Source organism: Colossoma macropomum, unplaced genomic scaffold, assembly GCF_904425465.1.
Source record: "Colossoma macropomum unplaced genomic scaffold, Colossoma_macropomum, whole genome shotgun sequence".
Classification (NCBI taxonomy): domain Eukaryota; kingdom Metazoa; phylum Chordata; class Actinopteri; order Characiformes; family Serrasalmidae; genus Colossoma; species Colossoma macropomum.
The window spans coordinates 37,084,493-37,097,915 of NW_023494802.1; the positions used below are offsets into that span (position 1 = coordinate 37,084,493).

Here is a 13,423-nt window from a genome sequence, read left to right on the forward strand (position 1 = left end):
AACTAGCTGCAGGTTGCATCTTGCATTGGACATAATTTCCATGCAACTTACAAAGTTACCCAAAGCCTCTTAAAAATAAACACATGCAGTGAATGTGATTTTTCCACTAATATGCAGGATTTATGTTTCAGTTAGCTTGCTAGGTAAGGTAGCTGGTTGCCAGTAAATAAGCAGCGTTCCGCTACACCGTACTCGCGCTTGTTTGTTGTTCTGGCTTAGGTGATTGAAGTCAGAATGACCTCCTTGCCAGCTGTTCAAGACACCATGCGATTTTGTTTTCTTGCTCATGGTGTCAGTTGGTTGAAATGATCTCATCTGACATACATTTTGATGAGCTGCATCACAAAACCTCTTTCACAAAGTTTAGAGGTTGTGATTAATTACACTTTTAAAAAGATTCCTCAGGGGTTCTTTAGTGAGGAAAATGGTTCCGTATAGAACCATTTTTTTTTTACTAAAGAACCCTTGAAGAACCATCATTTTTTTAAGTGTGTATGAAAACAGTGCAGTACAGGGGGCTTTACACTGTCCGGCGCAGGTGAAATACAGTTTCATGTAAGTTTTAAGCTGATAAAGTTGTGCAGAAGTTTCACCATGTAGGCACAGAGTGAAGCAGGCATGATGGGTCGTGGACAGATTTGCTCCTGTGGGGGTTAGAAACACAGCCTTGGTTCAGACAACATGAGGTTTGATTTACTCAGTGGATCTGAGGTCTACAATAGTGGGCCTGGGGGGCACCCCAAACAGCCTGTTGTAGACTAGAAGAAAAGCTCTTTGACTAACCACTGTTCTGTTCCTCTGTGTTTCATTCCTTCTTATGATCCTCTCTCTTGCTCGCTTCTTCACTTTGTTTCTTTGTTTTTCTCTCTGTTTTGCAGGGTCCTCCAGGTCCTCCCGGTCTCCCTGGGCCACCAGGAAAGAGAGGGCCACGGGTAGGTGCTCTGTTTGTTCCTCATTTTGGGTTGTGCTGTCATGTTCGTATCTCATGGACCTGTATTATGTTCAGGGTTTGACTGATCTGGAACATTTTTTGACCAGTACTGATTCTGAGGGGTTAATAATTCTGGACTCACGTGTATTACAGCATTGGGAATGAGTGGGAATGGGAATGAGTGATACGGAAAGGGAGGAAGAAAGAGAGAAAAAAAGGAGTGAGGAAGGAAAAGACACAAAAGGAGTATGAAAAGAAACAGGTGATAAAGAGGAAAAGAATAGACAAAGGAGAGAAAAAGAGAGAGAAGGGGGGAGAGAGAGGCACTAACCTGCCCTGGAACTGTTTTCATCACTTCTCTTCTGTAATATGATCTTTGCTGACTGCCATATCAGTTATTAATAGTCCAAAAACTGAAAAACGGCAACAATGCTGAGAATCCACCACCCAAACAGTACCTGCTCTGTGAGGGTCCATGGGGGTCCTGACCACTGTAGAACAGGGTAAAAGGGGGCTAACAAAGTGCACCTATATAGTAAGTGGAGCTGATAAAATGGACAGTGAGCCTGGAAACAAGGAGGAGGTCAGAATGTTATGCCTGATCAGTGTGGGGTGTGTGTGTGTGTATATGCACAGTTTGTGTTAGCCCTTCATAAAAGTCAGTTTATGACCACAGAATAGGGGTTATGTAGACTACTGGTGTAGGCAGCTGTTGTCTAGCTGTGCTGGAGTCTAAGTCTAATCTGAAATACAGTCTCGTAAGCCAGACCGTGTAGGTTTGAAGAACTGCCTCCTTTAACAGAAAGGGGCCATTTGACGGACGTGCAGAACAACCAACCACAGCGTTTAGGGGCAGGACAGTACAGACCTGCATGTACCAAAGTGGTATGCAGGTTAACACGAGGACATATAAGACTAAGATATTAGAAAAATGAGAGATAATTAATGAAAAACAAAACTACAAAGAATGATGTGTAGCTCTGCCACGAGTTTCTTCTGTTTATGTTAAGTGTGTCAAATGAGAATTGACAATAATATCAGCCAGTAAAGCACTGTTTAACTACAGCTGTGGTGGTCCTGTGGTGGGCTGATAAACAGATGGGAGACAGTCTGTAACCGTGTGCACAATGTGCACCTATATGTTAGGTGTTTCTGATAAAATGGCCCATGATTGCAGGTACAAGTTAAGCTTATCTAGTAAGGTGGAAACACAATGTATGTAAATGTACGTGTCAGAGTCTCTGTACCTATCAGTGATATTTGTTTGTTAATATTTTTGTGCATGCATGTGTTTGGTGTGTACATTCTTTCAGTCCTACTGTTTAAACCTCCCCCCCTTCTCTCCTACACCCAGACCCCCTGTATGTCATGGTCTGAGGAAAGCTGTTTGAAGATAAGATCAGTGAAGGCTTTTCTCTGAGAGAGGTTAATGTCATATGGATGAGTAATCATCCATGTGTTTGTTCTCTCTCTCTCTCTTTCCTGCAGGGTCCTCCTGGTCCTCATGGGAATCCCGGCCCACCTGGATTACCTGGCCCCAAGGTGAGCCCACTCAACCGCCCGTTTGGCATGCAAGCTATGTTTTAGAGAAGTTTCAGTGTCAGAAACCACAAATTACTGAACTACTGAAACACGGTTTGAGACAAGTATGTGATGATTTAGACATCCAGTGTACACAATACTGATCAGTATACAGACACTTTTGTTACCTGTTATCTACATTAGTCTCGTAGCTCCAGTGCTAACTGACTAAATTTGGGGGAAGGGGGAAAATTATCAATTCGTCCACCACCCAGATAATATCTGCACAGCGGTGGTCTTAGGGTGGTCCCTTTTCTTCGATGGATGGGGTAGAGAGGGGCTGATGCATTGTCCAGAATAATAAGGGCTACAGTCTGGAACCTACAAAGTGTATTTATATGGCAGGTGATTCTGATTGAAGGACCAGCGAGTGTAGATATGGCTGAACAGTAGGTCTAGCTAATGAACTAGTAACCTACGAGCGTACGTCTCGGCTGATTGACTGTATTTAAGGTATCAGGTAAATTATGTAGATTTGGCTGAACCATCCCTTTAAGAGTCTGAAGAGCAGTAAAGTGCTAGTTGTGTTGAAGAGTGCTCTGACACGCTGCTGCACTGTAATCAGGAACCTGTTAAAGAGGAGAGAGTTTATGTTTCTGTGCACATACATGCTTGTGTGTGTGTGTGTGTGTGTGTGTGTGTGTGTGTGTGTACTGGCGCTCACATATCTGGAACGTGTGTGTGTGTGTGTGTGTGTGTGTGCTCAGACGCGTGCATACATGTGCATGCATATGTCTGAGTTTGTGAGTCAGAACATGGAAAAATGTAAAACACCTGGTTAGGGAGAGAGAGAGAGAGAGAGAGAGAGAGACCTACAGACAAAGAAAGCAAGAGAGACAGACAGAGAGAAACAGAGGGCTAGATAGACAAAGAGAGGGACAGACAGAGAGGGGAGAGAGACAGACATGGAGTGAGAGATAGAGAGACGAGGAGAGAGAGAGAGACAGGCGTAGGCAGATAGTAGTCAGAGAGAGAGCGAAGTACAGATAGAGAAAGAGAGGAAGAGAGGAGAGAGAGATGGGGGTAGAGAGACAGAGAGAGAGAGGGGAGACAGATGGTGGAGAGAGAGAGAGAGAGAGAGAGAGAGAGCGCCGAGAGGTGTATGTAGTGTTTTTAATCTTCAGAGTACTGTGATGTGGAGAAGGTCTGCTGGGCAGATGCGCTGAATCTGCTCTACTGTCTGACCGACACACTGTTTGTGTTGTATCATACAGAATGTCTGAAGAGTTAAACATTGTGAGTGTTGTGTTCTTTATGTGTCTTTTAGGTCTATAAAGTTTAGGGTAGCCGCTTATTTGACAGTTGCGAACTACAGTTTGATCAGTCAGTAAAGCGTGATTGGTCACACTGACCTACATGATTCACTCCTTAAAATCTGTATTGTTGTAAAAGTGGCGTTATTGGTTGGGCCTAGATCTCACAACTCTAATGGCAATGACTACAGCACTGTTTGGACCGTCCCCTGAAGAGTTCCCAGTCTTCCCACAGCAGCTTTCTCTGATTCACCCACTTGAACCTCAGCCACAGCAGCCTCCACCGCACATTAACTCAGTCTGTGAATAAACATGCACTACTTTTTCAGAGATCAGCAGGAGGAGGAGGACTTCTATCTTTAAAAGCCGTTAACAGGTCAAAGCCAACAGAATTGCTTTAGTCACTGACCTACATTCACCCCATTAACTTGGTTCTACATCGTCTCATCCAGCACCCCACATCGTCAAACCAGCAGAAAGTGGAAACAAACAGCCAGGCTGTGATTTTAGTAGCACTTTTATAATCTTTAATCTCACTTTAATCATCTGTTGGTTTTACCCTTAAAAGTCTAGAGTTATTACTGCTGTACTACATAGATGTAATTACATGTAACATAATTAGTGGCATCAGCTCTGCTCTTCAGTCATTTTTGTTTCACTCTCAGAAAGACTTTTCTTTCTGCAACTTTTCCATCACATTCAGATCACAACATCTCCTCAGAATGTGCTTGTAGTCAGTAGTCAGCTGTAGTTTTTCACTGCTGAGCTGTGTTTGTACTCATACGCAGTAACCGGCGATGAGTTCATGTTTTGGCTTTCCTTCAGTAAGTGTATTAAACACTGCCCAGTAAAGCACCACAGTTAACAGCCACTGGACCTTTTTCCCTTTGCCAATTTTACATTGTTTTCCAATCTAAATGTCAGTGAGTCTAGCACAGCTCTCTAGCAGTGAGTGATTCCAGGAAGCTGTTTAAAATTCCCTCTTGTGCTCTCCAGTTTCACCCTCTAGCCACTTTCCGTCATCTGAAGCTATACGTTTTTGGAGAACATGGAGAAAATGCTTGGAATGATTCAGAGGCCTTGACAAGTCAGAATTCTGAAATGGATCCAGTTATGAATCAAATGAAGAAGGAAGAAGATCAAGGAAGCTCATGTTGGCTGATTTAAAGGAATATAAAGTGGGGATGCGAAAATGTAAACGATGTAGAAATTCAACACTAATACAACTGTATTAGTGTTACTGTGGAATTAAACACTTTACAAATGCAACAGAATGAATACAGTGCAGACATTTTAGTGCAGCAACCCAGCGTCGTCTAAACACTCTGCTCTTACAGAGCAATAAACACATCATCAAATATCAGTTTGAAATATCAGCCAAGCCTAATTATCAGTTTAGTGCTGAAAATGTTTTTTCAATTATCTGCCAATGGCAATATGATTCTAATATCACTGTGCATGTTGAAAGCTCACAGTGTAAAATACAGCTCCACTCTTCACACAGGGAGACCGACCATAGTTTGTTCTTTATTATTTAGAAAAGCCAATTTCCTTTGGTGAAAGATCCTAGTAGTGAGCAGAAAAGTGGCCATAGTTCAGATTTAGCAGAAAGTGATAGCTGATTGTAGAGGATATTAACTGTTATTAGTGGAATCCTGAGGGATATATTGAGTTTTGTATTACAGTGAGCAGCTGTAGCAGCTCAGCATGTTTGGCAGTTTCAGCTTGATGCAGATACAGACGGCTGAATGATCATGGGAACAAATCACTTTACAATATTTTAAGTTTTTGTAATAAATTTCGTGATATTTGAAAAACAAAAGTGTAGTCAAAAATGTACCCAGACAAACCATGACCAAATGGAGATACTCGCAATTGTAGAAGTGGAAAGGGTGTGTATAGAGGCTGTATACCATGTTATACCACGTGATTGTGGTATACCAACTAAGAACTCTGTCAAACAATTCAAATTACTAACTGCAAACGTAGAGTTCACATGAACATAAGAAGGTAATCGCATGACTTCCAGGGTGTGAACTTAATTTCCGGGTCTCAGTGAGAGTAACAGTGGCTGCATCTTCCATCTGATGAGTGTATGTATTTTGTATACAGTGTGTGGTTTAACATGATTGTAGCCTCTCATTCGTTCATATAGCTCATGGATTCTTGTTACAGTGGCTGTATTAACATGCAAAGATTTTTGCCAATCTGATTGAATTAATTCCGATTATAGATTAAGACTGAGGTGTTTATTCTCACTCTACTCAAAAATCTGATGAAAATCTCCGTTTACATGCTCACTACAAGTAATCTTTATTTTTATTTAACTTTATTTAATTCCGCGCATGCATAGAGAACCTCTCAATGTAGACGTTACCATGACAACCAGCATCACGTGAGTCTAGTCAGAGTGAGATGAGCAGCAGTGAGCAGTGCTTTTGTTTTTAACTGCTTTAAAATGATGTCAGACTCAGGAAAACGTCCTTCACATGTCCTTATTAAAGTAGGCCGAGAGGAAGACGTCGTGTTCTGAGACACATAAGCTGGACGTCCGTCCCACCGCTGTCTTTTAAAGATCAGAGCATAAACTTCGTCTCCTCTGCAGACCAGTTTCTGCTCCGCCATGTTGAACAGTATAAACTTTCACTATGACGTGAACAAACATGCGCAGAATGTACCTAAACTTTCCGATAGGGAATGTAATCAGATACAGGCTTTTACACGGATATTATTCTTCTATTTAACAGATTATTTACAGGATTACCCACCTCGTTCAATCAGATTGTATTCCAAATTGTATTCCGAATGGCCTCAATCGGACTACTCTATTCTGACTGAGGTGTATACATGGATGTATTCTGTTCTGATTGGGCTATTAGTCCGATTATTAACGGATAATTAGGCTGCATGTAAACGTGTATAGTGGAGGTTCTCGAGGGAAACTGAAGATTTACAGCTTACTGATACTTTTGTTAGTTTGCTGCTCATTGATTTATCCATAGTTCTCCCGTGAGCACTGCCTGCTGAAGGTGCATCGCTTTAAAAGCCATGTGAAAGTTGTATTTGAAAGAGGGGGCTGCAGTCACAGATTCTGTCATATCAAAATGCACTGGCCGGACCGTCCTCTGAACAGTCCCCATTCCCCTCACAGCAGATTTCTCTGATTCACCCACTTGAACCGCAGCCACAGCGGCTGCACCGCACATTAGCTCAATCTGTAGAATAAACCTGAACTACTTTTTCAAAAGTCAGCTGGGGGAGGACAATTTTTATCTTTAAAAGCCATTAACAGGTCAAAGCCAATAGTTAGCAAAGTTCTTTACAGAATAGCTTTAGTCACTGACCTTCTACTACAAACACAATTGTAATATGGATTCAGAGTTTAGAATCTGAACTTTCCTCAGAATTTGCTTCTAGTCAGTAGTCAGCTGTAGTTTTTTGATTTCCTCAGAAACTGATTTCAGAAAGCTGGGCTGGTAGATATGATTCAAAAGGTCAAACTAGGAAAATCCATAGACAATGTAAAAAATAGTCTGTTTAATTTATTGGGTCCTGTGAATTTCTTGATTCATCCAAACATCTAAAGAACGTCTCTGATTAGTCAGGATGCTCACAATACATGATTAAACACTTAGTAGTAGAAGCTTTTTTATGCATTGCAGCTTGTGATGTAAATATGGCAAAGACTGATGTTGACATAAAGATTAAGAGCTGACAATACACTGTGAAAGCCCTTATGCACACACACACATGAAATCCATCCACAAGAAGAGGTAAAGCTGTGTTATGGGGATGTACCTGTACACTTATACTGTATGCAGAGATCTCTACAAAAATCAGAAACCACCCTTCCTTTATTACATTTCCAGTCAAAATTAAAGTAGAATCTAGAGTTAAAAAAATTTTCAAAAGCTACAGAGAAAGTGAGACTCCTAACAACCACCTGGAAGACCTGGTAGACCCCAAAACTGCCCCCATCAGATAAACAGCACTGAAAGCTTTCATCTTTGAGAGGGAGGAGAAAATCAAGCTGCTTCAGATCTGAAAACATCCACAGGGTGTTTCTGTCCATCCTTCCACTGTGAGAAGACGACTCAGCGCTGTGGGTCTGAAAGGATGTGTAGCTGTCAAGAAGAACCTCACTGAGAAAAGGAGACGGACACATCGAACAAAGAAGCTGAACAATGGACTGACCACCCCAGAGTCCAGACCTCAACATCCCTGAATGTGTTTGGAATTACTTGGATCATGTGCAGCAGAGAGCGACCAAATTCTAAAGGCCGTTTCTCACAGAGCACCATTTATTCATACGATTTATTTACACAGCAGTAAAGTAATACAGGGCATGTTTATAACTGATGGTAACTTGCACAACAAACATTTTTTTTTCGGATGGCGAAAATGCGACATTAGTTTATTCGCCCTCTGTTTGACTTTTGCAAACTTTGTACAGTGACATGAACTCTCTGACCAATCGCAGTTGTCTCTGGAGTTGGCATGGCAGCAACCAAGATGACGGAGCAGCTGTGTGCCAGTAAATAGAACTTTTTCACAAATGCTAAAAGGATCAGAATCTCCAAAACCAGTTTAAGTGGAGCTCAAACTGTACCACAGACATCCAAGTTACAGCCTGCATGGAAGCACTCGAAGTTTCTGAATTAAGCCATGAAGCTCTTCATGCTACTTTCACTTTTCCAGAATGGACAGTAGCTCAGCGTCACCGTTCACTCGATCTGTGAGAAGCAAATGAGGCCCGTTTGTTTTGTGCTTCGTCTCTACAGAGCTGCATCTCCAGAAGCAGCTCAGACTGATTTAGGGAGATCCCAGCTGTGAGTGAAAGCGTTCAAGATGTTTTAGCTCCTGAAATGAGGTGGAGAAACTTAACATTCTCCTTTTGCTTTTCCATTTGCCCGTTTCACGAGAAGCAAAGGACATTCTGACAGATATCCTGCCCATCTTTTTTGCGACACAAACAATTTGGTGAAAAATTCAAGAAATATCACGTCATGTTCGGTCTGTATAGTTTTGACGTGAAAAAATCACGTCCAAATACTTGTCATTTTTAAATCGTTTTTCCGCATCTCATTCATAACGGTATCGTTATGAAAATATCTCTGTTGATTTCTTTGCAAGTCTCCTGAAAAGAATGAAAGCTGAAATAAAAGTGAAGAGTTACACAGTAAATATTTAAAATGTTAATATTATATTTAATTGTTGAGGCTTTTCTAATTTTCTGTTACCGATATGTTTCTGTTTTTATTCCTGACGAATGTCTTCTACATAACGGCCGTTTCAACTGAAGATAAAATACATGGTCCCTGGCTTTGCTCAGTACTGTATACCCTCTGTTTTATAGCTCTGTGACATCACTGCACTTTATTCTACAGCTTTGGATTAGAGGCAGTGTTTCTGTCTGTATGGCTGCATGTTTTGGCACATCTCCCTCTGCATACTTCTACTATAGAACACCACTTTCCACCCTGCCCGACTCTGTCCACCCTGACTGAATGTGTTAGCTGGGTTTTGTGCTGTTCATTGTTGGCTTTTATGGCACTCTGATTGGAATGGGGCCCGGAATCTACTGCCTGATCACACTGATCCATCACCACACAGGAGCAATGGGAGCAGTGACTCATATCTGTTTGATTGATTGTTTTGTTGGACCTTTTTCCCCCCAGTGGAAAAACTGAACACCTTTCCACCTCAAGTTTAGGAACATTTACCTTTCAGTGATACACCTGGCTTCCGTTTCTGTGCGTGACCCTGAAGTGACCTCCCTTTCCACTGTTTTTCACATTCATACATACACACAAGCTCTCAGACAAATATGTACATGAACGTACACACCCCGGCACAGCCTTGAGCTAAACTTATCAGTTTATGAAGTAGATCAGTTATTTTTCATTTAAGAAAATTTTAGAAAAATCAGAGCAGATTTTGGTTTATTGTAACACACTATCTTCATTGAGTCTGACCACTTGGTTTGCCTCATAATGGGTTGGAGTTTGACTGTAATGCTATAATGACAGTAATTTAAAATTGAGTTTTGTTTTTTTAAATTGCAATCTTGTTTGTTCATTTGTGGATATTGTGTAATGGGCAAGTCACCTTAGTCTTCAGCTTTACTATATTATTATATGTGTAATATATTAGCCTGTATTAAATTACACTCATGCCAGATTTGACACAAACAATGTATAACATACGCTGCTGATGCACTCATCATATATATATAATAATATATCATATATATATAATAATAGTGCATCATATATATATATATATATATATATATAATACTATATCATATATATATAATAATAGTTTATATAACTTATTATTAAATAAAATGTGCTGATTATGTTTAAAGGTCAGATTTATGTCTTAGACTCAGTGTAAAGCATGGGTGTCTTGGGGGACCAACGTGTTTAAGGTGGGCTGAGGGCCAAGAAGACAAAACCAGGTGGATTGTTAGCCTCACTTTTCAACACATTTTCAGTGTATGTGGAAAGATTTGGAACATGTATGCTTTCTTAATTTTGAGGAGTATCACTGCTGTCGGAAGAAAACCTTGTATCTCCATTTTTGTTTTTTTTTGTGGTTTTTGACATAATTTGAAAATGAAATTCTTTACTGTTGTTCTGTGTGTAAATTTCATTGGTTCCATTGATTTACATTCAAAGCAGAGTATGTTTTTTCCTTCTCCTGTAAGGTTAACATTTTGGAGATACAAGGTTTTGTTCCGACAACAACGATATATATATATATATATATATATATATATAATATGAGCCATGAGGAAATTAGGGGCCACATCAAACATCCTTGTGGGCCAACTTTGTGCAGCCCTTTTCTATGTATTTTATTTCCCAGTGAACATAGTTAAATGGATAGAGATGAGATGAAGACTGGGGACTTGATTCAGTATCAATGCATGTTAGCTTATCTGAGAGGTAATGAGAGATATGAGTTCTACTCTCATTAATAACGTGGCATTCACTTTTACTAGATGCAAGATTTAACTTTCATCCAGTTTAATTTGAGAGAATAGGAAGTAAACAGCTCATATAATGGGTTCAAATGGCTGTGGAAAGTTCTAGGTTGGTGGCAGTAGTAATAGCACATCTCTCTCAGTGCCCTGTGTGCCTCAGCTGTGATGGGGAAGTGGCGAACCACTCCAGACATCTGGAGGCCTGAGAAATGGTATTGCAACCACAATGTGGCGGCAAGACTGTGGCGCGGTTATTGGGTAATTGGAAAATGGCAGCCTTGCCTGTGTTTTTTCATGCTAATCAGCAGCCTCAATCAGCTGTGCTAGCACTGGAGGGGAAAACAGCCAAGACTGAAGAAGCATAGTGCTTTAGTTTTGTTCTAATGGAGCCAAAGTCAAATATACGCACTACATATATAGTCATTTAGCTATGCCATCTTCACTGTTGGCTGATGTAGTTAACAAGTACTGGATGCTTATATACATGGATCTCAAATAGACTTTTTTTAGTGGTTTCTGATGCTGAATGGCATCTATAAACATGGACAGAAGCATGTTGCCTAGCTAGAAGCCTGAAGCCTGCTATTGTCCATAGATAAAGACTCTTTCTCTGTCCTGAAACATAAAGAGTTCTTGTAAGAAGTGTGTGGAGTGTCTCTCAGCACATGAGTGGGCCTGCAGCATCACTGGGGGCTTCTCAGATCCAGTGGAAATTATGGAACATCTTCAGTCTTCACCCACAGCTGCAGTGCTGAGATGAGTCATAACCCCACTCTGAAAACTCCCTTGGGTTAGAGGGGTGAGACACAGCGCTGCAATGCTTTTGTTCGCTGAAATCCTCCAGTGCGCTTAAAGTAGGGAATAGAGAGACAGTGTGTGTATGTGTGTGTTTGTTTACATACATGTTTAGGACAAAAATGTTCAGACTAGGTAGGACAACCTGAGAAAAACAGTGGTGGTGTTGGAGTGGTCCTGAACAGGTAGACTGCTTTTTTAAAACTGAAAGTTTTTTTTGTTCATGAGGTTAGGGTTAGGTTTAGGATTAGGCTTAGGAAATTCTTGTTCCATATAGGTGCTTACAAGTATGTATGAGACAAATGACATATAGGTAATATATAATTACGTATAGGTTTTTAAATATATATAATACATGTGGGACTGTGCAAAAGTGAGAGAGCACCCTTTTATTTAATTTCTAGTCAAAATGTCCATTAAGTACCTGTTATTGATTTTACAGTGACAGACAAAAGCAGAAAACCGACATTCAGCAGAAAATTACACAGAAGCCACAACAACTAAATATAATATCAGTGTTTCAGTATAATATAGTGTCCACTCTTTACTTTTATTACAGCTTCCATTCTTTTCAAGTGACTCACTTTCAAAGTTCAGTCTTAGAAGTTGGTTGCATTTTCTGCTTCTCACAATCAAAATAATCCCACTTACAACAATTTTGTCTGCGTTTTTTAATCAGTTTTGAGCTCCAGTTTCAGAAACTCCTACTTTGTCTGATACATCTTATATCTAATCCTAATTTATATCTGTAGTATCTAATCAGAAATATCTGCTTTAGCCAATTTAGTTGCACAAGACAGAAATTTGCAAGGAAGCTAAGGTGAGTTTGGGTATTTGTTTGTGTGAATGCTAGTGTCTGTTTGAATGGCGGCAGAATGTCAGTGAGTCCTGCGAGATTTGATATTGTATTTGGAGGCTTTGTGTAATTTTCAGTTAAATATGCTTTTTGTGACATTGAATAAAATGAATAACTTGACCATTTTAGCTGACAAACAGGTGGTCTCTGATTTTACATAGTACTGTAGGTACATACATATAGATATACATGTCTGATATATATATATTCCTCACCTCTCCCCACCTCCTGACAAGCTGTGTGCAGGGTGGTGAAAGCTGTAAATAATGGTTGTTAGACATTACAGAGTAAAGACGCATCAGGGAGGGGAACAGCTAACATCTGCTCCTAGAGCTGCTGACAGTTATCAGAGCTTGAAAACAAGCAGAACCACACAGGGTTGCGCCCATTCAGTTTTTGAGAATCTTAGTGGTCAGCAGAAACCTGTTTAGGCTCAAGTTGAAATGTAGGGTGTGATGTGGCAGCTTTGATTAGAATATATCAAATACAGGACACCATAATACCAGATTAGTGCAAATGGTGCAAAAATCATTGTGCAAGTTTTTCTTTCCTTTTCTTTTATGTGCCAGTTTTTAATGGAATCTTCGAGAGCTGCTTGTGTTTCTGAACCAGACCATCGTCCTGTTTTAGCTTGGCATTTTGAGAATGGGGAGGGTGAAAAAAGGCAAAGGTGACGTCTTTATTTAGCAGTTCGGAAATGGCAGACGCTGTCAAATCAGACACAGTAGCCATGCAAATTTGGACACAGTAGCTATGAAAAAAGCAGGGCTGCCACTCTTAACAGTGCTGCTGATCTGTATCGAGCTTACTAACGTATTATTCAGTTCACTCAGAATCAGTTACGTAATAATCCCAGGGGAAATTGGTTTACAAATGAAGAGTCAAGAATTCCACCACGTATCATTAACATTGTGTCACTGGTGCTTTCAGATGTAATTTCGTTTGGACCTGAGTGCTGGTGACGAAACCACCCAGCTGGTCAGTACTCAGATTTGATTACAGTACGAAGGAAAGTA

The 13,423-nt window shown here is 40.4% G+C and overlaps 1 protein-coding gene across 1 annotated transcript in view; it reads left to right on the forward strand.

The window, feature by feature from the left end:
- The window catches only part of LOC118823005 (collagen alpha-1(XXIV) chain), a 163,152-nt gene that overhangs the window by 35,594 nt on the left and 114,135 nt on the right, over positions 1-13,423 (forward strand). Inside the window, exons 4-5 of the mRNA XM_036592365.1 lie at positions 879-932; positions 2,420-2,473. Coding sequence (XP_036448258.1) covers positions 879-932; positions 2,420-2,473 — 108 coding nt within the window. The remainder of the gene's footprint in view (positions 1-878; positions 933-2,419; positions 2,474-13,423) is intronic.